This window comes from Salvia hispanica, chromosome 3 (genome assembly GCF_023119035.1).
Source record: "Salvia hispanica cultivar TCC Black 2014 chromosome 3, UniMelb_Shisp_WGS_1.0, whole genome shotgun sequence".
Taxonomy (NCBI): domain Eukaryota; kingdom Viridiplantae; phylum Streptophyta; class Magnoliopsida; order Lamiales; family Lamiaceae; genus Salvia; species Salvia hispanica.
Window position 1 is genome coordinate 13,731,119 of NC_062967.1, and position 24,642 is coordinate 13,755,760.

A 24,642-nucleotide genomic window follows, 5' to 3' on the forward strand; every position below is an offset into this window, starting at 1 on the left:
AGTGTCGATTGCATGCATTGGCAATGGAAGAATTGCCCTGTGGCGTTGAGGGGGTCATACACGAGCGGCCACAAAGGCACCCACCCCACCGTTATACTCGAGGCCGTCGCCGACTACCGGCTATGGATTTGGCATGCGTATTTTGGGGTCCCCGGCTCGAACAACGATGTCAACGTGCTCAACAACTCCGACCTCTTCGCTGAAGTTCTGAATGGTAAAGCGTTGGCCATCAACTTCATCGCTAACAATCGCCAGTATAAAATGGGGTACTATCTTGCCGACGGCATCTATCCGAAGTGGCCAACCTTTGTGGAGACGTTCAACAGGCCTGTGGACGAAAAGCAGTCTCTTTTTGCGCAGAAGCAATAGTCTGCTCGCAAGGATGTGGAGAGAGCGTTCGGGGTTCTCCAAGCTCGATGGAACATTATCAAAGCCCCGGCTCGACAGTGGTTTATGGAGAATATAGTCGACATCATGTATACGTGCATAATCTTGCACAACATGATTGTCGCCGACGAAGGACCTGAGGCGGGAAATTGGTTCGACCCTGAAACCCCGGGAAGCTCAACCGCAAGTAGTCCGCCTCGAACGGGAGTGCATCCGTCTTTGCAAGAGCGGTTGTCTATTCGGGCAAGGACACGTGATTCTACCGCCCACGCCCAACTCCAGGAGGATCTAATGGAGCACATTTGGGCAAAATTTGGCAACCATTAGATGATCGTCACTAGAGAACTCCTTCTTCTGCTTCTTTACCTCCATTTTTTTTTATTTGAGTTTAAGTGTGCAATTTGTAATTTCTAGTTTTTTAATTATGTCTTTTTTATTTTTTTAGGTATTTAAATTGTAATTTTATTTTATTTATAATGAAGTGTGTTTTTTATTAATTGAATTTGTTGAAATTAAAAATAAAAAATGAAATTGAATGAATAGTTAAGAGATGGTTAAGAGATGGAGGGATGCAGGTGTTGTCTCTTAGTTAAGAGATGAGCTGAAAAATACAGTGGGACCCATAAATAGTGAAGAGATAAGACGATTAAAAGACGGATAAGATACAGCGTTGCGGATGGGTAAGCATCTACTTGGCCTCGTAATAGGAGTTGTAATGATCTAAAGTTGGATAAGTTTTCACAAATCTAATGCAGCAACTCCTGCTTTAATCAAAAAGCCCAAATTATTAAAAAGGCCCGTTATTACAAAAGCCCAATAACTCAATCGGTTCATCTTCTTAATCTCTCTCTCTCCATTTCTCGCTCCTATGTTCTCTCTAGGAGAAAACGGGAAGTCTCTCTCTTTCCTCTATCTCTGGCTATAACCTTGCTCTCTCGCCTCCTCCCCTCATTTCCTAAAATCGGGCGTCTATTCGCTCGCACCACCACCGTCGTTCCCCGCCGCTGCCGTCGTGGACCTCTTGTCGCAACAAAATCAAGAAACCCTAATTCTATTTGATCATCAGGTTATTTTCTTCTGCAGCCTTTTCTCCCACATTTCCGCTTCTTCTTCACATCTATATCTCCTTTTTTGCTGCTGGGTTGTCGTTTTTTTGGTCAAGAGATCTGCAAGCTTATTTTTCTGAATTGGAATTCGTGGATCTAAAAATTGGAGTTTAAAGCTTTTCCGGATGTTTAATTTTGATGTCAGGATGTTTAATTTTCTGGTTATGTAATGGATGTTGCGTGTTACTGAACTTGACTGGGTATTTTACATTATCTTTAGACGTATTTATATAAGATAAAGATGGCCAAATGCATACTTTATTGACTACTCGTCTCTCTAAATTAGCTGTTATAGATGAATGTGGAATTATATCCTTACATCTTTTAAACTTTTTTCTAAAAAAAAAACAATTTTTTGCCTAAAAAATAGGAGTACAATTTTTAATGACAACTTTGAGCACATTTGTACATCCTCTTCAAGAAGCTGGAAGTGAATATTTTCCTTTTGAATGTACATATGTGTATTTATGTTATCTCCAAAAACAGTGTCCTATTAATGATTATATTTGTTGTTGCAGGTCTTGTAGAAGTGAAAGTTGGTGTAAGGAAAGATGTCTTCGCCATATGTTAAAATTGGCAATCGAACGGTTGATCAGTTGAAGGTCACTGAGCTTAAGGAAGAGCTCAAGAGGCGTAGATTGACTAGTAGTGGGTTGAAACAAGATCTGGTGAAACGTCTGGATGAAGCACTACGTATTGAAATGCAAAGTTTGGAGGAAGCACAGGACGACCATTCACAGCCTGAGGTTCATATTCAAAAAGAAAATGCAGTGACTGATGTTAATGATAGTGCTAAGGCTTTTACCGGGACAGATATTGACATTGTCGGAAAGATAGATGACTCCAGAGGGTCATCAGGTGAAGGCAAAGTCATTGAAACAGGCTTGGTGCAGGGAACCGAGTTTGCTGGGCTGGAAGGTGGACAGGCTCCTGAACCCTCTTTTGTGGAAACTACAGAAGTTGAAAACATAACTGAACCTGTGAAGATTTTGGAAGAATCAAACTCACAAGATCATGGAACAAATGAGGACGGAGATGCTACTCTATTGCTTAATGTTGATGGATCCCTGCAGGAGGATGCGAAGGTTGAACTCTCAGCTCCTAATACGAATGAAGGTATTCACTCAACGGAGCAGAGGGAAAACGATGATTCCAGTACACTCGAACCAGGTTCCAGTGTCCAGACACTGAAGTATCAGGTATCTGCGGTTGACCCTAATTTAGGGTTTCAAGTAACATCTGATTCTGTTTCTACTGAATCTGTCTCCATTATTGAGAAAAATGAACTAAAGATTGATGTAATTAATGATAATGTCAAATTAGAACTAGATGTTAAGCCTGGGATGGTGCAGCAGTCTCCCAACGTCGCTGTCCCTGATGGTGGTGAATCACATCCAATGGATGTTGAAGAGCCACTTGACAAAAATAATGTGAAAGATGATCTTGACATAAAAGATGTTAAAGAGCCACTTGACAAAAATGATGACAAAGTTGACCTTGACATAAAAGATGTTGAAGAACTTCATGATGTCAAGAGCATTGATAGTGGGGATGTAGATCCCCCTGAAAAATTAAGTTTAGATCGGAGTTCTGGCGATGATTCCATGGAAGAGGATATAATGGAGAGTAAACAGATGGATGGCAAGTCTGATTCATTTACTGAAAATGTGGAGAACTCTGGAACACCTAGTGTGAAAGAGGAGGATCATGTGGACGTGGTTGGTCATGATAATCCCGTTGAAATGGAGACAGCTTCTGGCCCGACCTCTGTGAAAAGAAAATTTCAAGGTAAGTACATTATGATGGTTTGCATGAAAAGACACACTATAATGTCAATATTGTACTATGAATTAACTATATCAAAGCTCCCTGCCTTCTTTGGGTAATAAAGCTCTAGAGATGCAGGAACCCTTGGTTTTATATTGTTTGCACCTTATTTGTTATATTTTTCAGATGGCTTTCTTGCTTATATCCGCAGGGCCTTTTTTGAATGATTAATGCATGCTATAAATTGTTGCCAACATGATGTTGCATATATAGTAAAGACTCTGGATTCTTAAAATAAATACTTTTGCAATTTAATATCTGGATTATGATATATATGGTGGGAAATGATCCAGTTTGTTATTATGAACATTTTTTGTATGACAACTCTCTTTGCACACAATTAACAAGCCTTTGGACCATACTAGCTAAGTACGCTTGTGAATACTAACATATGTGGCTTATAATTGTGAAGTTTGTGGTTAATCTGGGCATGCTTCCTTTTTTGTTGAAGGTTATGAGTGATTCCAGATCTAAAGTTGTCCCCCTTTTGTGCCTGTAATAGTTCAATCTCAACCAAATTCTGAATCCAGGCTAAAACAGATATATGTATAATAGCCCCTGGCTGAAATTTATGCTAAATTTATGTCTAGCTACTTATTTTCTATTAAGGCCTTAACAACAAACTCATACTTTGAACATTCCAGACAAAGAAGCCGTTGGCAATAATGATGCTGGGAAGAAGGTGCGCAGGTGGAACACTGAAAGCTTAAAGAGTTCTGAGCCACAGAGTGGTTCTATAACACCAAAAGGTTCATCTGAACCTAGTTTTAAGCCCATAACAGGTGCCAACTCCTTAGCTAATGTAGAGGAGGCTCCCAAGGAGCGTGTGGGTATGTTCCAGAGTTTGTCACTGCTCTAGTGATTTGTTTCTAATATCATTTGTTATCTCAAAACTGAATTGTTTTATATGTTGTGTGCAGTTCCACCATCATCAAAGCCACCTACTAATTCTCTCAGAATTGATCGTTTTCTGCGCCCTTTTACTTTGAAAGCTGTCCAAGAACTTCTAGGAAAGACTGGAACTGTTACCAGTTTCTGGATGGATCACATCAAAACCCACTGTTTTGTCTCAGTACGTTTTGTCTTCACTCCCATAACTACATCCCTCGTTTTATCTATTTTGTGCAAAACAAATAGTATAGCATGTGTTGGTAACTATGACAAATACTTGTGCATTGTGTAGCTCATATATCTACTTGTGTGTGTGGGCGTGTTCACATTAATTCATGAATGTGCTCATTATTTTTTATATGGGGAAGCTGGCCCACCTTGATATATATGGGTAGTTATTAGAATAACTTTGTCTATGCAGTACTCATCTGTTGAAGAGGCTTTAGAAACCCGTAATGCTGTATACAATCTCCAGTGGCCTACAAACGGGGGGCGCCTCTTGGTTGCAGAGTTTGTTGATCCTCAAGAAGTCAAATCACGCGTGGAGGCTCCACTTGCATCTCCTGCAGCTCCCTCACCAACTACAGCAACCCAATCCCCATCTGTCGCACAACCTTCCCCACGACAGCAATTAATGAAGCAGCAGATACCACCTCCTCTTCCTCCACCACCACTTTCCAATCCACCACCCCAAGTCAGGGACCGGCTGCATCCACCAAGGGAACAGCCTCTCCTGGCAAGGGACAGGCTGAACCTCCCACCTCCACCTCCGCTTCCAGCTGCGGAGAAGGTTGTTGATCCACCAATTGTCACTCTGGATGACCTATTTCGGAAAACCAAGGCCCCACCACGCATCTACTACCTGCCGTTGTCTGATGAAGAAGTTGCATCAAAGCTGAAGACACAGGGGAAGAATGTTACTCAGTAGATTTCTGATAAGATTGGTTAGAGTGAAAGGTATGTTATAACTATATCTTTGCAGGTCTGCAGGTAGGATGTTCCGGTGCTGGTTCAGTCATGGATCTCATCTGAGGCTGAGTTAGGAATTTGTTTTCTTTTAGTTGATGAGAGTTTTGGACATCCATCTGTTTCTAAAGGAGGATTGTATGTTACTAACATTGCTACAACATTTGGATCCTTTTTATTCTCAGCATGCATTTTTACTCTGCTTTTTTCAACCTTAGCATATTATACTCACTCTGTCGGATAAGTGATGTGTTTCATTTTTAAGAAAGTGAAAGCATTGAAGACTCCTGCCAAAAAATTTTCGATTCAAATATACTAGTGATTCTGTATGGAAAAGAGAGGTATAGTATGAATTTATTTATTGGTAAATATCGATTGGAATGTCAAATTGGAAATATCTCAAATTTATTGGTAAATATCGATTTGAATTTCAATGTTCTAACAAATATGCATCGGAATCATATTTCAGCGGTTTCAAGCCCGATATAAAATAATAATGAATTGAAAACTCTATATGATCATTGATACTTGTACTTTTTCCGTCTCTGAAAATTTGTCACTTATTTTCTTTTTCGTCCGTCCCTAAAAATTTATTACCTTTCATTTTTACCATTTTTGGTAATGGACTCTACATTACATTAACTCATTTACACTCACATTTTATTATAAAACTAATATATAAAAATAGGACTCACATGTCACCAACTTTTTCAACCAACTTTCTATTACATTTCTTAAAACACGTGTCGGGTCAAATGGTGACGAATTATTAGGGACGGAGGGAGTATTAATATGGTGTCGAATTTAACTAATGAATAATGTGATATACTGTGGCGGTGTGGCCCATCTCTTATTAAAACCGAGACCTAATACCCAAGCACGTTCCCAATTGAGAGGATTAGCTGCTCCAACCCGAGACTTGCCCCGATGGGGCTCCACGGCTTTCTTACTCAAATTGGGAGACAAATCGACCTTAGACTACTTCCATCGGTAACATTGGAAGTAAGGTCACATATAAAAAGACAAAATAGCAATAAATAAAAATAATTCCTCCCCCCCCCCTCTCCCCCTGTTTGGTGTTATCCTGTCGACCCATAGAAAAAGTTGGGGTCAAGTCCACATGTCTTATTTTTTTAGTGGTTGAACATTAAAATGTTTTATTACTTTTAAATTGTTTTATTCAATGATTATTATTCTTCCAAAAAAATCATGTGAATTATTCTTCCAAAAAAAATTCCTTTCGTTATTGTTTTGATAAATTTGATTTTGTGGATCCAAATCATCCAAATTATCGCACTTGTTTCCCACCTATCAAAATTCCCAAAATTATCAACAATCATCTAAATATCCAAGTTCACAAAAAAATTTTCAAATCCAGAGTATTCACATAACCATGAATTATCTCCAAATCTAAGCCAAATTTCTACCTCTACTGAAATTCCCACATCCGAAAATATCACTTGCAACTTGTTCAGAGATGCCCAACAAGCTAACAAAAAGAAGAGGAACTCAAAAAAATGTAAGTTGGGTTGTTAAAGAAGATTTAGCACTTATGTCTTCATGGGTCTATGCAAACACAGACCGTAGTTTGTAGTTTGGTTTATTTATTCTCTATTATTGTACCGATATCGTATTTTTTTATTTGTGTATTTTTATTATGTTGCACTTCAATTATATATGAATGTGTAATAATTTTTATTAAAAAATTGAATTGCAAAATTTATATAATTTTTATATGAGTTGTTTTTAATATATTTGAATAAAATTGTTTTTTTTAATATATTTGAATAAAATTATAAAATTTATATTGATTAAAAGTATATGAAAAAGAAAATATGTATTGGGGTTGAGCTGGGGTCATTGATGGCCGTAAAAGTTTTAAATACGTTGGAGGTTGTATATGTGGATGAAAGAGAAATGAGTATTTTATTAAAAAGTTGATTGAGGTTGGATTGGTTGAGGGTCATTGACGAGGATAGTCTTATAAGGTCAAATTCGTTCATTGTGCTCATTCCATGAATTGGATACCCTTTATCTCTTTTTGGGCTGGAATTTTCTTTTCCATTATTTCTCTCTATATCTCGTCTAAGCTCTTTCTTTGTGACGAGAGATTTTCACTGTCTTTGTGACTGGTGTGGGTGACTCTTAGCAATGGTAACCTCTAGTTTCCTTTCACCATGCATACAGTTGTTGTCTGAACTCTTTGGAGTTATGACATTGATAAGTTGATGAGTATGTATTGTTCTTTGAGAGAATCGAGTGTTTCCCACTGATTAATCAGTGTTCCTTCGTGGTGTGAGTGAGATTATTATAGTGGCTTTTGGTTTGTGGCCACATCTAGGGTTTCAAGTATTGTGTTGGCCTTTTGGTAATTCTATTACTAGTCTCCCCTTGATTCATACTCCCCCTTCCCTTAAATATTATCATAGTTTGACCGGGCACAATTTCACAGTTTGAAATATAATTGAAAGTGGGTTGAAAAAGTTGGTAGGATGTAGGTCATACTTTTAAAGTATTAGTTTTATATTAAAATGTGAGTGGGAATAATTTAGTGGAATGTGAAGACCATTACCAAAAATAGTAAAAAGTGAAATGTGACAAATTTTGTGGAACGGGCGAAAATGAAAAAATGTGACAAAATTTCAGGGACGGATGGAGTATGGTAAAAATGTACTATTGCCAAGGACAATGTATGTGCTGGACGGAGCCTACTGATGTTCATCGTTTACTCATAATTATTTCTTAATTTCACAGATCTTGTGTTATGAGACTTATATCCATATATATCGATGTTGATGTGACAATCTCACGATGTCGATAAATACACGTGAATCTTGCGGTACATCTGATCCTTATGGAGTAATAAAATAAAATTAATGCCAATTTTATTTTATTTTTTCATCTTAAGGTTTATCGTGATTTTGATCTCAGTTTACTCTAAACAAATAATGAATCATCAAAAATCCAAAATGAAATTGAAACACCTTAGTAAGAAATTGATAATGGCAAATGGCATGTTAAATCGTCAAACGTTTTTCTTTTAGTCAATAGATGGGAGCCTCGGTCCTCTTGTAAGCATGAAGTCACATGCATGTTTGAATGCTATTTGAAATTGGTAAAATTAAATCGAACAGCCAAATTTAACTAATACTACTAGTAATTTAGAATGCTACTAAAATATTTATACAGTTTATCTAACTTTGGACAATTTTCAAACTAACCCTTCATTATTTCGAATATTGCAGTTCCGACCAAGAAATTGGGTGGCTTTGGTAATTTCCAAAACATTCAGGGACCAATTTGAAGATACCCTAACATTTATACCCTATTAAAAACCCGTCGCTCAGTGCTGCATCTGTTAGCCGAATTAGGGTTTCACATTCTTCTCCGCCGCTCGCTCTCCAGCAGACTCCAGCAACAATGGTGGCCGCCAAGAAGACCGTACGATTCTCCTCTATTTTCTGATCATCGTTCCCTAATTTAACACTTCTGTTCATGTTAATTCCTGAAATTCATCTGAAATCAATAGCTAATTCGCTTTTGCGCTGATTCATTTCCGGTTTCAGAAGAAGACTCATGAGAGCATCAACAACAGGCTCGCGCTCGTGATGAAGAGCGGGAAGTACACGCTCGGATACAAGACGGTGCTCAAAACCCTACGCAACTCCAAAGGTAAATTTTCCCCCTTTTCGTTTTTCGCAATGTTCGTTAGATTTATCTCAGTGCGAATGCGCTTTAGCTAAATCTGTATTGTGTAGAGGGGTTTGAGGTTGTTGATTGGCTGAATTTTTGTAGGTAAGTTGATCTTGATCTCGAACAATTGCCCGCCGTTAAGGAAATCCGAGATTGAGTACTATGCTATGCTCGCGAAGATTGGTGTTCACCATTACAACGGAAGTAAGTGCTGATTTTGAGAATTATTTGGGATGAATCGTGTTTATGCTTATTTCTGAGGCCTCTTGTTGTATTTGCTTGTTTATTTGAAGGATTTATACATTAGGTATGCTTACAAATTCCAAATTTTTAATTTTGGTTATGCAAATGGAAGACATAAGACATGGTTTGGAGCTGTGTTAATGTTTGTCATTTGATTAAACTTTTACTGTGAACATATAGTATCATATTTGGAAGATACAATTAATGATAAGCACCAATGAATGAATCAATAGGAAATTCCACCAATGAGATGCAACATAAAGCTTGTGAATTAGTTTACAATTCGTAATGTATTGGGTGTTTATTAGCATTATATACTGATTCATTTGAAATAGAGCGAATGTATTTTTCTAATTATGTGCCGCCAAAGGCTATGGATTTAATCAAGTTTGAATCAGTATACTTTCTAAGGTAACAAACATGGAGTATTTTCTACATAGATAAATGTTTGGGGCAATATATAGCAAAGTTTGAGAAATCAGTCATGAGTTTAGTCTAACGCTTTAAATTATGTTGTGAATTTCCAGACAATGTTGATTTGGGGACTGCATGCGGGAAGTACTTCCGTGTTTCATGCCTCAGCATTGTTGATCCTGGTATGGGAGTTGTCTTCTTGTTGCTTCTTACTTTACATCACTTGGACATTGGAGTGATTACTGATACATTTCAATTGTTCTCTGATTATACAGGTGATTCGGACATCATCAAGTCACTGCCCAGCGATCACTGAGGAAAGAATAAATAGTTTAAATGATTTACTTCAATATTCTGGATCCTCTGTATCATTTTCTATATTTTATATGTAAGACATTTTATCGTAGTCTTGGAATTGTCATCTCGAATATCCTTTGCTATGTGTTATGGTTCAGCTTGGTAATGTCCTTGCTGGTTTTTGACAGTCAATGCACTTCCATTAATCTTGTTTGCAGTTTGGTAGAGCATATGAGATTTGATTATCCCTATTCTTGATCTTCTACTTCCTTTTCTCTCTTTGGATGCAATGATCTTGAGCCTGGAATTGACATTATCATCATCCTTAATTTAAATTACTATAGTTCCCTTTACTTGTAACTTTAATTTTCTATTTACATAGGTCAAACGAATCCTCATTTTTTAATTTTCAGATTTCATCACTTTTGTTTTTCTCCTGAACTTTTAATAATTACATGTGAAAAAATATTTTTATCCAATAATTGAAAGTTTTATTTTTCATTTTGCTTAATATGTGCAAAAAGTGAACTATTAATTATTTAAGAAAAAATGTTTCATGATTATTTTTGTTTATAAAAAAATATAAAATACTCTAAAGATTTTTAAAGGTGAATCAAATCGTGCCTAATAACATGAAGTTAAATTGTTAAAAAGCATGTTAACATACATAAAAATAATTATTATAATTATAATCCTAACAAATATTTACTGTGTTGAACAATTTCAATTGTATTTTACATTAGATTTTCGGATTTTGGTATTAGATTTTCAAAATTGTCAAATTTGGTATTGAAATTTCAGATTTTATACATTTTTACTCAATCCTAGATTTTCCAGATCAAACTAGATTCATTTTTCATAATTTTCAAAGTTTTGAATTGGATCGGATTGTGCAATGATTCGATCTGAAATCTGTACTCACCCCTAATACTTTATCAGTTTAAAAAATGTTAATTCAATTATATATTTTCCTTACCCCACAAGAATGTGTTCTAGCAATTTATGTAGAATTTACTGATTTTATGTTATACTCTTCTTTTTTATCTTTATCTTGTTTATACATGACCTAAAAAAATAACCACTCTCATTGAGTAACAACAGATAATAACTTTTCTCACTAACCTACTAATCTCTACAATAAAAAGTGACACTTTTATCGACTAAAAATCAATACTAAAAAACTGCATATACTCAAAAACACAAAAAATGAAAATTCAAAATCACACCTTTGCCCAACTATATAATAAAATAACAAGAAATTAGAGGTGCACGTGACATACTCAATTTAATAAAATTGCGTTTTACTACACATCTCTAAAATTCATATAATTTTAACACACTAGACGCAGCCGTAGCTCAAATTTTTTGTTACCAAAAAAAGGCAAATCCCCTCTCATTTTTATGCGTTTCTTTCTGTATGATTCCCTCCCCATCACTCCCGCTTCCAAAATCCTAACAAAATCACAACTTTTCATTAGGGTTTGTGATTTAACCGAAATCAAATTTCGTTTAAATTTTGTACAAGCTACCTGTTTTTCAAATTTTCTTTCCGCCCAACTTCTTTTTTTTGCTTTGGTTCGGAAAAACTCTCCCCCTTTCTCTCCGTTTTCGATTTTGTAGCAATGCAAATCAGCTGATTTGTTGAAAGTTTTTTCTCCCGCTGAGCCCTTTCGATTAATTGGGTTTAAGTTATTCTATTTTCTCAGTTCTCGTTCATACATAAATTAGGGTTTCACTCCTGGATTCAATTGAATTTCGGATTTTGCCGCGCTTCTATTCAATTGAATACATTCGCCACACACACACACACATAGTTGTTCGGCGGAGCTGAAAGTGGCGGTGGCGGTGGGATGAATAGTGTGTTCAGTGAACAGATTCTTGCTGACAAGCTTTCGAAGCTCAATAGCACTCAGCAATGCATTGAGAGTATCCTCCTCAGCTGAATTTTTGTTTGTTATTTTCTCTGATTCTTTCTGTTTCCTTGTATTGCTAGCAAGTGTGATTTGCAGTTTCTTAATTTGCTTTGTGTTTTCTGAGTGGATTGGGAGATCTATGCTGCTAACCTTTTTGTGATTGATTGTGTAATTGTACAATGTGTTTCATGTGTTCCAACAGTGTGAATTGGTGCTCCAGTTTCATTGTATATACTTAGAGGAAACGACGAATGTATTGTGAAGTCACCGTTCTGCCAGTTGCAGTTGATCTTTTGTTCCGTTTGCTTTGATACTAGGATTTTGTTTATCGTTTAATTTTGATAGGATTGCTGATACATTTTGTTTTTTGAAGTTATTACACCTAGGCTTATCATTCAAATTGAAGGATAACATAGTTCTGTTTGTCTTTGATAAATTTCTACTTGAGTTGGCACTTTATAGAGTCGTAGAGTCACAATTATGTTTGAACGATATCTTTGCCTTTTGCGTTCTATGTTTTGTTTTGTTTTCCTAATGTTCTGAATTATATTCTTTGTAATGACTAGACGAGCATTTCAAGTTCTTGTGTGGATGCTTTTTTTGAGTTGGCATACGTATATAACCGTAATCTTTTATATTCACTATTCACAAATATCTAACATTATGGAGTATTCTTTTGTCATTTTGTGAATATTTTCTTTCAATGTAAGCAAATCTTAACATTTAATTGAGTAAGTGTCCATTTCTGGAGAATGGAAATGCATAAATTTCAAAATTGATATAGTTTATGCTTATGGTGTTTATAAACTTGCTTTAGAGGTGAACTTGTTAGGATATTTCTCTGACACCCTCTACTAATATTTGCAAATACGTTCTCTGGTTTTCCCTTAACTTGGGATATAGCTTTATCGCACTGGTGTATATTTCACCGAAGCAAAGCAGAGCTAGTGGTTACAACATGGGACAGACAATTCCGCAGTTCAGAAATAGCCCAGAAAGTGCCTCTTTTATATCTTGCAAATGACATCTTACAGAACAGCAAGCGTAAAGGCAATGAATTCGTTACCGAGTTCTGGAAAGTTCTTCCTTCAGCACTCAAAGAGTTAGAGAGTAAAGGCGATGATCGTGGAAAGAATGTGGTGTCTAGATTGGTGAGCAATTTCACATAATTTAAGAACACTGCCACTCTATCACTCCTTTCCTAAACTCCAAAGTTGGGGTTTGTCATTTCATATAAATGCTTTGTAGATGTCTCAGTTGTTTAGTCTTGTGATTCTTCAAATATGAGCGCTAGATAATCAATTTTATTTTTGACTGGCGGAGATGCTTGACTATAATGTACCCTTTAGGTTGGGATATGGGAAGAAAGAAGAGTTTTTGGTTCTCAAGCTAAAAGCCTTAGAGATGCGATGCTTGGAGAAGAATTACCTCCACCTTTAGAGCTCAGGAAGAAACGGTCTCGCTCTGTCAGAATAGTTAAAAAGGACTCACGTTCTATAAAGACGGTAGGATTTACCATTTCATTGTTTTCTGCGTGGCTCTTATCTTCCTTTTCTTTCATTGTACGTCATCAGCTTTGTTAGATTACATTTCTAAAAAAATCTTCTTTTAATGAAACCAGAAACTGAGCATTGGTGGTACAGCAGAGAAAATTGTTTCAGCATTTCACTCGGTGTTCAGTGAACACAACAGTGAAGACGAAGAATTGAGTAAATGCAAGTCTGCTGTTCATCGTGTGAAAAAGATGGAGAAAGATGTTGATGTGGCCTTAACAAAAGGTAGGCCGACTGTTGAATGAAGCAACATTACTGGTGCCGCAGTGTTTTATTGATTCCTACTATTTATTCTAGGATTTGCTACTTTTTTCAGCCAAAGATCCATCGCGCAAGACCCTAGCCAAAGAGTTGGAGGAGGAAGAAAGTACATTGAAGCAATGCATTGAAAAACTTAAAGAAGTTGAAAACAATAGAGCCGCCCTCGTTGCTCAGTTGAGGGATGCACTTCACGAGCAGGTAGTCAGTCGCTCAATACCTGAATAATTCCATTTTATTATCTATCAACTTGCCTACTGAATCGTTGATGGTATAATTTTCCTCTATTTCAGGAATCTGAACTGGAGAATGTTCGGACACAGATGCAGGTTTGTCGTTGAGACCCATTCACGAAACTTTATTTCAAGAATCATTTTAAGACACCGTTCTAACATCTAAGGCATCGTATCAAATTTCAGGTTGCACAGGCACAAGTAGAAGAAGCCACACACATGCGAAAACAATTGAATGAAGATCGCGTATTCGACTCAAAACCATCAACAACGCCAACAGACGCCAATCCCAACTCGGAGCAATCATCAAAAAAATCCGCTGCTGCAATTGCAGCTGAAGTTGCAGATAGGCTAGCAGCCTCGACATCCTCCCAGTATATCATGACATCGGTTCTCTCCTCATTTGCTGCCGAAGCAGCTAAAGGTGCTGGGCTGACGCCATCATCAACCTCAACGACTTCTTTCTCATCAACACAGAGCAATCCCATGTCAAAATCCGAAAACCCGCCTGTTTCAGATCCTAAAGCTTACATGGCTGCGCAGATAAACCCTTCACAAAACCCTTATCAAACCGTCATGGCTCAGCCCTCGATGCAAGTTCCCAACTCTCAAGCCCTCTATCACTCAGTACCTAACCAGCCTTCTATGCAGTATATGCAGCCTGGTTCGTATGATTATAGTGGCTTGAGTCCTATGCCGCCTGGGCCTCCTCCACCGGCCCCTCCATCATACATGGTTAACCCGATGGTGCAAATGCTGCCAATGGGGCATCAGCCATCAACAGTACCTCAGCAGCAACCCATGTCGGTATCTCAACAGCAACCGCCTCCGCCTGCAGGCTTTCGCCCTCTAGCTCCTATTCAGGCACCCGGAATGGTATATTTTTCACACCCTTACCGATTGCAGTGATGTGCTGACATTTGTAGTCGTCAAAAGGCTTCTTGTAAACTTGAAATTTTGTTGTGAGATTTAGTAGACATCAATAGCAGTGTATCATTTTGCTTTGGACAATAATAGGCTTTTCAGTTTTATACTTTAAGATCATGACTCTCTTGCTATTGTGACATTCTAAATCTCACCGAAGAGGAAAACATACAATATGATGTCGTTTTGGTTGGTGCGGACGGAAAACCTTCAAACAGAAGCTGTTTAAGACTCGTATCTAAAAACAGAGAAAATATGAACACTCTTATTACATGATCCATCCATATAAATGATACAAGAATATACCAAAATATATCATGAACACTTGAACATTTTCCTAAAGATAAAATCTCTAATAAAAAGGGGCACATAATACAATATTGCCATAAGTGTGGACTGATGGCCAAAGCTGAACCAAGCGCGCGGCTTCTCTTTCAGTACTGCGTCGACTGTCTTCTTTGCAAACACTTCCGCAGGAGTAGATTTCGGTGTCTGTGAGACGACTGCTCTAGCACGAATTGCTTTTTCAAATGGCTTGTACAGTTTCCATTCTGGCATTCTGCTGTAGATTGCCAAAGCAGTCTCTCCTATGTTGGACCTAATAGCCCCGGGTACAACTGTGATCACGTCGATCCCAAAGGGTCGTAGTTCCAATCTGCATTTTGGTATTGAACTCATTGTGAGACGGATCAAAAACTTGAGCACTGGAAGGACATTTTCTACTTACCTTAGATTATCAGAGATGGAATGTATAGCAGATTTGGTTGCAGTGTAGACGCCTCCCCATGGCACTGGGGCCAATGCTGTCACACTTCCAAAGTTTACGATCTTGCCCTTCTTCCGAGATGCCATGTGAGGAACTACGGCTTGAATCAACCTCAACGATCCTATCAAGCAGGAAAACACATAATCATCCATTAAATAACTTCTGCATTAAGAAAAATGGTTTATGTTGATGGCAACAACCATATGGAAACAGAGCACACAGATTATAAGATTGATTAGGTTATTCAAAATTCAATGAGAAGACCACAAATACTCAAACTTTGAAATGATGCAATCTTCTTTGGTAATGAATGCTAAGGAAAAGCATATGATAAATGAGAAGAAGATGGTTACCTAACTTACTTATTGTACACAAAATAAACAACTCTTAGTTCCACTAATCAAAACTCAATTTGAACAGAAGGAGACATTGACATTTGTGGTTTCAATGATACGAGAAGAGGGACACCCGTCACCAGCAAATACTATTCGTACAATAGTAGATCAGAGTATGCAACGAGCAGAAGTCACGACGTCCTATGATATTATTCGGGATACATCATTTCTTTTACCAGTATTTACATATGACACCATTGCAGATTCACTTCCCTGCTCCTTGTGAGGTTTACATTAGCATCAATAATCTTAACCTTGCCATGAACCAATCAGTAATCCCAATCTCAGAAATGAAATACACAACTTTCAATCAAACAAACAGCAGCAGCAAATTCTCCTCAAACAACAAAATCTTATCAAAATTGAGCATCACTACGAAGTTCTAATAAGTAATAACAACCAAATCCAAATCCAACTCCAAAACATCGATAAGATGAGATCTGATCCACAATCCAACTCAATTTCTACCAGAATTAATCAATCCTACATCACATACTGTGTTAAATTATACTATGCAAATAGATGCAGTACAAAAAATGGAATTAACAAAATCAATTTTACCAAAAAAATTAGTGTTGAAGGTGTTTTGGATCATATCCATGGGGACCTCGGCGGCGGGGCCGACGCACTGGACTCCGGCATTATTGACGACGATGTCGATGCGGCCGAAGTTCTCAAGGATCGTGGAGAGCGCGTGGCGCACGCTGTCGTCGTCGGAGACGTCGAGCTCTTGCAGGAAGAAGTTGGGATTGTCCTGCAAATCGGAGACGGATGAGAGCGAGCGAGCCGTGGCCACGACGAGGCAGCCGCGGGAGGCGAATTCGAGGGCGAGCGCGTGGCCTATGCCGCCGGCGGAGCAGCCGGTTATCACCACCACCTGCTTCTCGTAAGCTGCCATTATTGACTCTGCACACTTTTCAACATTTCGATTTTCCATCAATATATATAAGCCACAATATCAAATTTATAAATTTAATATATTCTTAGAAACAATTTATGAAATTTTGACAACTTATAAAAATATCAATTAATTCTGTTTGTGTCATTCATCCCATCATCTCTAAATAATTAAGTTGTTATCTTTCTTCTTTTGGAGAAATTTATTTTGAGAGTTTTTGAGTTTGTTTAGAATATGCTATGACAAGAAAATAAACATTGGATGAGATTCACGGAATATTAAATGTTTCTCCAACTTCATTCTTCGATTTTAATTTTTAAATAATATTCCCTTCATCGTATATTCTTATTACAAGTAATCAACACTCCCTCCGTTCTCAAATAGTATGAACATTTAATTCAGTACGAGTTTTAATGTAACTGGAACAGTAAAAGAGGGATAGAAAGAAAAAAGATTTTAAAGTATTGTTAGTTGAGAATGAGTCTCATCTTATTAGAAAGTTTTTTTTTTTATAAATTAGAAAGTTCAGATTTTTCAAAGACAAGCTTAAAAGTAAATAGTTCTAGGAACGGAGAGTCGGAGGGAATATAATCTTTTAGCATATAAAAATAATTTATTTATTCTCTTTTACGACCTCCAATCTTCCATAGTAAACATGACCCGACATATTCGTTAACTTTAATTTTATAAATCAAACAATACAAATACAGACTATAATTGTTTCCAAATATAGTAATTTTATATAATTAATTTTTTTAAACTCCAAAACATTGGTTCATGACATGTACCATAATTTATCCACTCCTAAATGATTGTTCTAAATTTGCATTATTACTAGCTTGCAAAAATATACTCCTACTATCATGTTCAACCGTGTCTATGAAAAAAACAGTATCGTATTTATTAGTCCTACTGTATTTAATATCATGTTCAACATTTATTTAATTAAAAGGCCCACTCCTGTTTATTTATAGCGCAATTATGTGTGATTATAGTGCATATTTATATTTATTAAATGTGATTCCTATGTGTAATGCACACACACTTGTATTTAGGTTGGACATCGCTGTCAACAAAATTTTTCATCCTTTTAAAAACTCAGTTGTTCCAATTCACGTTTTATTATATTTATAGCACGTATAAGTTATAGTAGTATCTATTTAGGAAAATTTTAATATTGGAAAAAAAAGTTTGAGAATAATAGTACTACATCTCCAAACTCTATATGAAGCTCTTAATTAGTTTGTTTCAATACTTTAAAAGTAATAAGTTGAATGATTTTAGTTTTATTTTTGGAATGATTAATAAAATGAGTTTAACATTAATATAAAATGAGTTTAACATTAATACAAAAAGAGTTTAATGAGATGGACCACGTGATACACGTTTGACCGAATCCGTGCAGCATCATTGTTCATTTTATTTAATCAAAAAATTAATCATTTTAATTTACAATGATTTTTAAATTAACCTATAAAAACAAAATACTAACGTAAGACAATAATTTATAATCGTAATAGTGGGAATAATCACTATCAAGTATCAACCAAATTAGATATTCTCTATTTTCATTGGTCCTTTGTCCTTCTTGTTAGACACTCATTTCATTTTAGAGCGAAATTCAAAAATGGTCCCTGGACTATAAGTTTATCTCGCTTATAGTTCCTGGACTTTAAAAATATCGTAAGTAGTTCCTGGACTAAGGATTTATCTCGAAATTGGTCCTTTTAGCTTTTTTTGTACGAAAATGCCCTTTTGGGGGGTTTTGAGGGTATTGGGCAATTTGATCTTTTTACACTTTTAACATTTTAAATCTGATATTATTTCAGTTATATATTAAATTTGATATTATTTCAAAATTATCATTCTTCTTCTATTTTGTCATCCTTCACTTTGTTTTTTTATTTTAATATTATATTTAATTTTATAAAATTAAATTTTAAATTTTAATTTTTAAATATCAATAAATTTTTTTATTAAACTATTAATTCATGGACACTATAAATATTGATTAAAACTATTAATTTTTATTATTTAATATAATATTCAGCTGAATTGAAGAAGTACACACAAATAATATTAATCGTGATGAAAAAATAAGAGCTATTCTATTTAGCCTTCGTTCGGTTGTTATAATTGCTTGTGATTGAATATTATGAAGTTGACTAAAAATTTGATCCTACTAAAAATTTAATATAGGAGTTTTTTTGTTGAAAATTACTAGTAAATTTTTTTATTGTTTTCAAATTAATAAACAAAAATTATATTAGTCTTACATTAGATGCATATTTATTTCAGAATAAATCGTGTTATATGATATATTTATGATTAAAGCTATTAAATATTGATTAAAACTAAGTCGTTGTCATATTGATTAAATATTATACACTTTCAAATATTGATTATGACTATTAATTTTTTTTATTTAATAATTTTTGTAATTAAAAAAATTTATTGATATTTAAAAATTAAAATTTAAAATTTTGTAAAATTAAATCTAATATTGAAATAAAGAAACAAAGTGAAGGATGACAAAAGGGAAGAAGAATGATGATTTTAAAATATATCAGAGTTAGTACATAACTAAAATAATATCATGTTTAAAATGTTAAAAGTGTAAAAAGACCAAATTGCCCAAACCCCCCAAAATCCCCTCAAAAGGGCATTTTCGTACCAAAAAAAGCCAAAAGGACCAATTTCGAGATAAACCCTTAGTCCAGGGACTATGGGTAAGATAAACCCATAATTCAGGGACCATTTTCGTAGTTCACCCTTCTTACATTAAACTTTATTTTAATGATATTTGACTTTGACGTTCGTCTGAAATAAAAAAAAAAAAAAACACATAAATATGAATATCAAATACTACTACTATAATTTCTAGGCTTCTAGCAAATATCGACATTGATAATTGTTTCTCATGCTGGCTATCTTTGAATGCCATTTTCTCTTTAAAAAAAAACATACTGTATTTAAATCTCGTAGTGTTAAATAATAGTAATAAAAAATGCCATTACAATATTAACTTGACTTAAGTAGCTTAAGAAGATTATTAGGTTATTTAATTTTTCGGATGAGAGTTTTTTTTTTAATTATTGCTAGAGAAAAGCAAAATACAATTTGATGGCGTTCGGTTGCCATGACTAATTATCATGAGATTATCTATCTAGGATTAAGTTGGAGGATTATTTAAGTTGGAGGGAGGAGACTATGACTAATTATCATGAGACTATCCATTTAGGATTTAAGTTGTGGTGATCAATCTTATGAACCAAACATGATACATATTTAATCATAAGAGTTAGTCTTGCCAACCGAATACCCAAAAATGAAGTATCGAACTCTTATTTTCTCCTCGTGGCACTAAATGGTGCGACTCTCTATCGTGTACTAATAGAGAGGTCTAGTGATCAAAGGCAACCGTTCCTCAAATCCCAAGGAAAACAAAAGCATTGTATTTAATGTCAAGTTGTTGAAGATGAATCCATCAATTATGAAAATGAGACTATGGGTCAATTTTGTCCTAGTGACGGTGAGTACTAGCAACCCGAAACACGAAAATCGTTAGAGCCCTTCAAAGGAACACCGATGGAGATGCTGATAGATTTAATGCTAGTTGAAAGCATATAAGTAAAGAGTATGAACAATGATAGAAGATGAAGAGATTGCGTCCAAGTATCAATTATTGGATATTGTTGTTGACCTAGTCACGTCATATTCATTCAGAATTGAAGAGACCGTAAAATGATTACCAACAAATTCGAACTTTATATAAACTAGTAGAAATTTTTAAAAGAGAGAACTTTGTCAAAATATCATTTTAGATCCGTAAACTTTGAAAATATCATTTGAGGTCTGCCAACTATGGGTTAATATCAATTGAAGTACTTTTTTACTATTTCCAAGATTTTCTGGACGAAAATACCTTCAATATTTTTAAGGGTGTATATTTTTAATAAACTTATGTTATACTCATATTTTTTATAAATATCAACCCTAACTGCGGTAGTCTCTAACCCCAATTTCTCCGCTTCTGCTTTTTTCAATTTTCAATTCTTATCAATGCTGCAGTCACCAACCCCATTTTATGCGTATTAATCGATTGCTGTTTGGTTTCTTTTGTTGTGGGCTGCAGAAAATTTTCATTCTTTTTGCCATGAAATTTTCATTTTACCGTTGAATGCAGATTGTGAATAATTGTTTTTTATGATCAATATGAAGATATATGCGCATATTATTTTCATGGGATGTGAATAATTCTTTCCTATTGAGAAATGCGATGTTTTTAGTTTGGAAGCAGAAAGTTGAATACTAGATTGCCTAAATAACTGAACATATATGTCAATCACCGAATAATATTTTGGTTGGTTTAAGAAAAAGTTAAAATTTTTCAGCTTCGAGCAACTAATTTTATGCAATTGGGAAAAATCATGCTTAAGTAAATCCCCATTTATCTGAGAATCTGTGTTGATGGTTGACCATTGAGGTTTTTAAGGACTAAAACTGCTGAGTTAGTGATGGAAGTTTCTTTTTTATGCAAATTACTCGAAGATTTGATCTTTAGGCCAACTTTTCAGTTTCTTTATTAGGACCAATTTGCAGCCTTCTAATTTTGACATTTTTATGTTGGTTTCACCTTTCGCGTCTGTGATTGATTTGTGAATTTTATTTTTCATGGAAAGCCATTTTCTTATAGATGCTTCCAGTTCCTCCTTCTCTTTGAATTTATGAGTTCTCTTCTAATTTGGCTGTGAACTAAATATATCTGATGTTCTGCAAATGTTAATGGTTATCATATCATGTTAGAAGTTGCAACATTGAGCGATTATATATACACTTATTTGTGCTAAGAAGTTCACAGAGTTTTGGAGTGGTTGCTTAGCTTCTCGGAGAAGAGAGGAATAATAAAGGGGGCTCAACTGTGTGTGGATAATAAAGGGAGTGCATTGCAAAATTGAAGTTTATGTCTGTAGTTGTAGACATGATTCTGTCTAATTACACGGGAACCATATTCACATAATTTGCCAATTGAATGGTTTTCTATTTTTGAAAATTTAAGAAAACGTAGATTTTTGTTGCAATTTATTGGTTGGAGATAATTCTCTGAAGAGATCATCATATCACAATAGACTGAAATCTTGGAGGAATTTAACTGTCATATTATTCAGAGTTTAAATCTAATAAGTTCAAATTGTGTGTCTATGGTAATGTGTGTTGGCTGTAAGACAAATATCACATTGTTGACGTGATTTTCTCTGCTTTGCTTCTCATCGATAATCTACTTTGCAATATTTAATCAAGAATACAAGCTCATGTTGCTGTTCCAAACTCATGAAAGGAATAAATGCTTAAGATGTCATTTTATTTCAATAATGTGCATACTTCTTTCTGGCAGCTATCTATGTTGTACCTTTAGCGTGTACTTATGCTCAGAGATCATTTCTGATGAGTATGGAAGAAATGTCTCTTCATACTGAGGGAATCATAGAAGAAGTAAGCTCTGCTTCTCTTCTAGCCAATGGTCAAAATGATGTTCTTGAGGACAATACTTGTGAAGGTGGAAACGAATTTGTCGCTCCTGCAATTGGAATGGAGTTTGAGTCCTATGACGATGCATACAACTACTACAATTGCTATGCCACAGAGGTAGGGTTTACTGTGAGAGTGAAAAACTCTTGGTTCAAAAGAAATACCAGAGAGAAGTATGGTGCTGTCTTATGCTGCAGTTGCCAGGGTTTCAAAAGACTCAAAGATGGGAACCACCTGCGGAAGGAAACAAGAACTGGTTGCCGTGCTATGGTGAGGATGAGGATAGTCGATTCTAAAAGGTGGCGAGTACTTGATGTTAACCTCAAGCACAACCATCTATTAGGAGCGGAAACTCACCAGACTAATAAGAAGACTAGTTGTGGACACAAGAGAAAGTTGCTGTCGAACTCTGACGTTGAAATGCAACCAGTCAAACTCTATCGTGCTCTTGTAATAGATGCGGGCAGTGATGGGAATTCCAACTTCAGCCAGAAGCTTGCTAAAACTCCCTCCGATCAGCCCAATAAATTGAACTTGAGAAAGGGTGACACACAGGCCATGTATAATTACCTTTGTCGTGTACAGTTGACGAACCCGAATTTTTTTTACTTGGTTGACTTAAATGATGAAGGGGGTGTGAGAAATGTGTTCTGGGCAGATGCTAGGTCTAGAGCTGCGAATGTATACTTCGGTGACGTGATTTTCTTCGACACAAACTGTTTGTCCTGCAAATATGAGGTTCCCCTTGTTTCGTTTGTTGGCATGAATCACCATGGTCAGTCGGTTTTACTTGGTTGTGGCCTGCTTGCTAGTGAGACTATTGAGTCATATACATGGGTATTGAAATCATGGCTGTGTTGTACGTCTGGGCCTTCCCCACAAACCATCATTACTGACAGGTGCAAGGTTTTGCAGAGTGCTGTTGCTGATGTGTTTCCGAAGTCTCAACACCGGTTTTGCTTGTCACACATCATGAGAAAAGTTCCGGAGAATCTGGGAGGTTTGCGTAGCTATGATGCTATAAGGAAGGCCCTTTTGAAAGGAGTTTACGAGGCATTAAAGCCATATGATTTTGAAGCAGCATGGGGATTTATGGTTCAGCATTTTGGAGTTTCGGATAATGAGTGGCTTAGATCGTTATATGAGGATCGAGCACAATGGGCTCCTGTTTACCTGAAGGACACTTTCTTCGTGGGTTTGGCTGCTGCGCGGCTTGGTGAGACGATAAATCCCTTTTTCGGCAAGTACCTGCACAAGCAGACCCCGCTGAAGGAATTCCTCGACAAGTATGAACTAGCATTGCTGAAAAAACACAAGGAAGAAGTGATTGCAGACACGGAGTCGAGAAACTCAATCCCTGAGCTGAAAACACGATGCTCGTTTGAACTGCAGCTGTCAAAGGTCTACACTCGAGCAATCTTCAAAAGATTTCAGTTGGAGGTGGAGGAGATGTATTCTTGCTTCAGTACGACACAGATACACGTTGAGGGACCGATCACAATCTTCTCGGTCAAGGAAAGGGTTCTGCTCGAAGTAAACAGGAGAGAGATCAGAGATTTTGAAGTTCTTTACAACCCAGCTGCATCTGAAGTTCGTTGCATCTGCAGCTGCTTTAACTTCTACGGTTATCTATGCCGGCATGCACTGAGCGTGCTGAATTTCAACGGAGTAGAGGAGATCCCTGAGAGATACATCTTGTCGAGATGGAGAAAGGATTACAAACGGTTATACACTCACGACCACGAGGCTGAGAGCTCGGATACTAGTGAGCAGGCGCAGTGGTTCAACCAGTTGTACAGAAGTGCATTGCAAGTCGTGGAGGAAGGAGCGATCTCCCTCGACCATTACAAGATTGCGCTGCGTGCACTTGAAGAGTCGCTCGATAGAGTTCATGGTATTGAAGATAAAGTGGCTAGCCTTGAGTGATGCTAGTCATGTATGTATTGTCAAAGCCAATTTCTGTAACATAGTAATTTTTCTTTTCCTTTCAGCTTTATTTAACAGATTAGAAGAAGAATTGATATGAAATTTTGATGAAGCTCTGTCTCCCAACTTTCACTTTTTTGATAGGCAAAAATGAACATAAAAGAATGTGTTACGGTGGACTTGAATTCAAGACCTTTTTTTGGCCTCGAGCATTAACCACTTTCTCAGCTTTTCTTTGATTGATAATTAACCACATGTTTCATGTATGTGTGTATTATATTAATGGCATGTCTAATGCCATTTTTTGGTTTGTGTTTATTATATTAATAATTGTTTGGCAAGGTCATTTGGCTTCATTTTGTGAGGGGCGTAATTAGAAGTGTCCCTATCTATATAATTTTTTTAACAATTAAAGTGTGCTCT

At 36.1% G+C, this 24,642-nt stretch overlaps 5 protein-coding genes across 5 annotated transcripts; 4 read left to right on the plus strand and 1 right to left on the minus strand.

Moving 5' to 3' along the window:
* The first annotated feature begins 1,244 nt into the window (after positions 1-1,244).
* LOC125213487 (histone acetyltransferase KAT6A) lies at positions 1,245-5,389 on the plus strand. Its single transcript, XM_048114059.1, has 5 exons — positions 1,245-1,453; positions 2,012-3,281; positions 3,965-4,150; positions 4,241-4,392; positions 4,633-5,389. Exons 2-5 carry the CDS (start codon positions 2,045-2,047, stop codon positions 5,137-5,139), a joined length of 2,082 nt encoding a protein of 693 aa, XP_047970016.1. The 5' UTR covers positions 1,245-1,453; positions 2,012-2,044; the 3' UTR covers positions 5,140-5,389.
* A 3,075-nt stretch (positions 5,390-8,464) lies between these two features.
* On the plus strand, positions 8,465-10,041 carry LOC125211309 (60S ribosomal protein L30-like). Its single transcript, XM_048111042.1, has 5 exons — positions 8,465-8,618; positions 8,744-8,849; positions 8,973-9,074; positions 9,641-9,709; positions 9,803-10,041. Exons 1-5 carry the CDS (start codon positions 8,598-8,600, stop codon positions 9,841-9,843), a joined length of 339 nt encoding a protein of 112 aa, XP_047966999.1. The 5' UTR covers positions 8,465-8,597; the 3' UTR covers positions 9,844-10,041.
* A 1,156-nt stretch (positions 10,042-11,197) lies between these two features.
* Positions 11,198-14,820, plus strand: LOC125213426 (regulation of nuclear pre-mRNA domain-containing protein 1A-like). Its single transcript, XM_048113975.1, has 7 exons — positions 11,198-11,750; positions 12,641-12,888; positions 13,087-13,242; positions 13,359-13,515; positions 13,607-13,749; positions 13,842-13,877; positions 13,968-14,820. Exons 1-7 carry the CDS (start codon positions 11,675-11,677, stop codon positions 14,688-14,690), a joined length of 1,539 nt encoding a protein of 512 aa, XP_047969932.1. The 5' UTR covers positions 11,198-11,674; the 3' UTR covers positions 14,691-14,820.
* A 124-nt stretch (positions 14,821-14,944) lies between these two features.
* Positions 14,945-16,794, minus strand: LOC125213428 (short-chain dehydrogenase ptmH). Its single transcript, XM_048113976.1, has 3 exons — positions 16,428-16,794; positions 15,433-15,592; positions 14,945-15,360 (listed from the first exon to the last, which is right to left on the minus strand). The coding sequence occupies exons 1-3, from the start codon at positions 16,762-16,764 to the stop codon at positions 15,021-15,023; spliced, it is 837 nt and encodes a 278-aa protein (XP_047969933.1). The 5' UTR covers positions 16,765-16,794; the 3' UTR covers positions 14,945-15,020.
* A 3,968-nt stretch (positions 16,795-20,762) lies between these two features.
* Positions 20,763-24,331, plus strand: LOC125209003 (protein FAR1-RELATED SEQUENCE 6-like). Its single transcript, XM_048108571.1, has 2 exons — positions 20,763-20,769; positions 22,160-24,331. Exon 2 carries the CDS (start codon positions 22,210-22,212, stop codon positions 24,217-24,219), a length of 2,010 nt encoding a protein of 669 aa, XP_047964528.1. The 5' UTR covers positions 20,763-20,769; positions 22,160-22,209; the 3' UTR covers positions 24,220-24,331.
* The last annotated feature ends 311 nt before the right edge of the window (positions 24,332-24,642 follow it).

What these genes read in the sequence shown, in the direction of transcription:
- LOC125213487 (XM_048114059.1), top strand. Translation starts at nt 2,045, where the DNA reads ATGTCTTCGCCATATGTTAAAATTGGCAATCGAACGGTTGATCAGTTG. An exon ending in TGTGAAAAGAAAATTTCAAG is followed by an intron (nt 3,282 to 3,964) that starts GTAAGTACATTA and finishes TGAACATTCCAG; the next exon opens with ACAAAGAAGCCGTTGGCAAT. An exon ending in GGCTCCCAAGGAGCGTGTGG is followed by an intron (nt 4,151 to 4,240) that starts GTATGTTCCAGA and finishes TGTTGTGTGCAG; the next exon opens with TTCCACCATCATCAAAGCCA.
- LOC125211309 (XM_048111042.1), top strand. Translation starts at nt 8,598, where the DNA reads ATGGTGGCCGCCAAGAAGACC. An exon ending in AACCCTACGCAACTCCAAAG is followed by an intron (nt 8,850 to 8,972) that starts GTAAATTTTCCC and finishes GAATTTTTGTAG; the next exon opens with GTAAGTTGATCTTGATCTCG. An exon ending in TGTTCACCATTACAACGGAA is followed by an intron (nt 9,075 to 9,640) that starts GTAAGTGCTGAT and finishes GTGAATTTCCAG; the next exon opens with ACAATGTTGATTTGGGGACT.
- LOC125213426 (XM_048113975.1), top strand. Translation starts at nt 11,675, where the DNA reads ATGAATAGTGTGTTCAGTGAACAGATTCTTGCTGACAAGCTTTCGAAG. An exon ending in ACTCACGTTCTATAAAGACG is followed by an intron (nt 13,243 to 13,358) that starts GTAGGATTTACC and finishes TAATGAAACCAG; the next exon opens with AAACTGAGCATTGGTGGTAC. An exon ending in ATGTTCGGACACAGATGCAG is followed by an intron (nt 13,878 to 13,967) that starts GTTTGTCGTTGA and finishes ATCAAATTTCAG; the next exon opens with GTTGCACAGGCACAAGTAGA.
- LOC125213428 (XM_048113976.1), bottom strand. Translation starts at nt 16,764, where the DNA reads ATGGCAGCTTACGAGAAGCAGGTGGTGGTGATAACCGGCTGCTCCGCC. An exon ending in CTTCAACACTAATTTTTTTG is followed by an intron (nt 15,593 to 16,427) that starts GTAAAATTGATT and finishes CCTGCTTGATAG; the next exon opens with GATCGTTGAGGTTGATTCAA. An exon ending in TCCATCTCTGATAATCTAAG is followed by an intron (nt 15,361 to 15,432) that starts GTAAGTAGAAAA and finishes ACCAAAATGCAG; the next exon opens with ATTGGAACTACGACCCTTTG.
- LOC125209003 (XM_048108571.1), top strand. Translation starts at nt 22,210, where the DNA reads ATGAGTATGGAAGAAATGTCTCTTCATACTGAGGGAATCATAGAAGAA.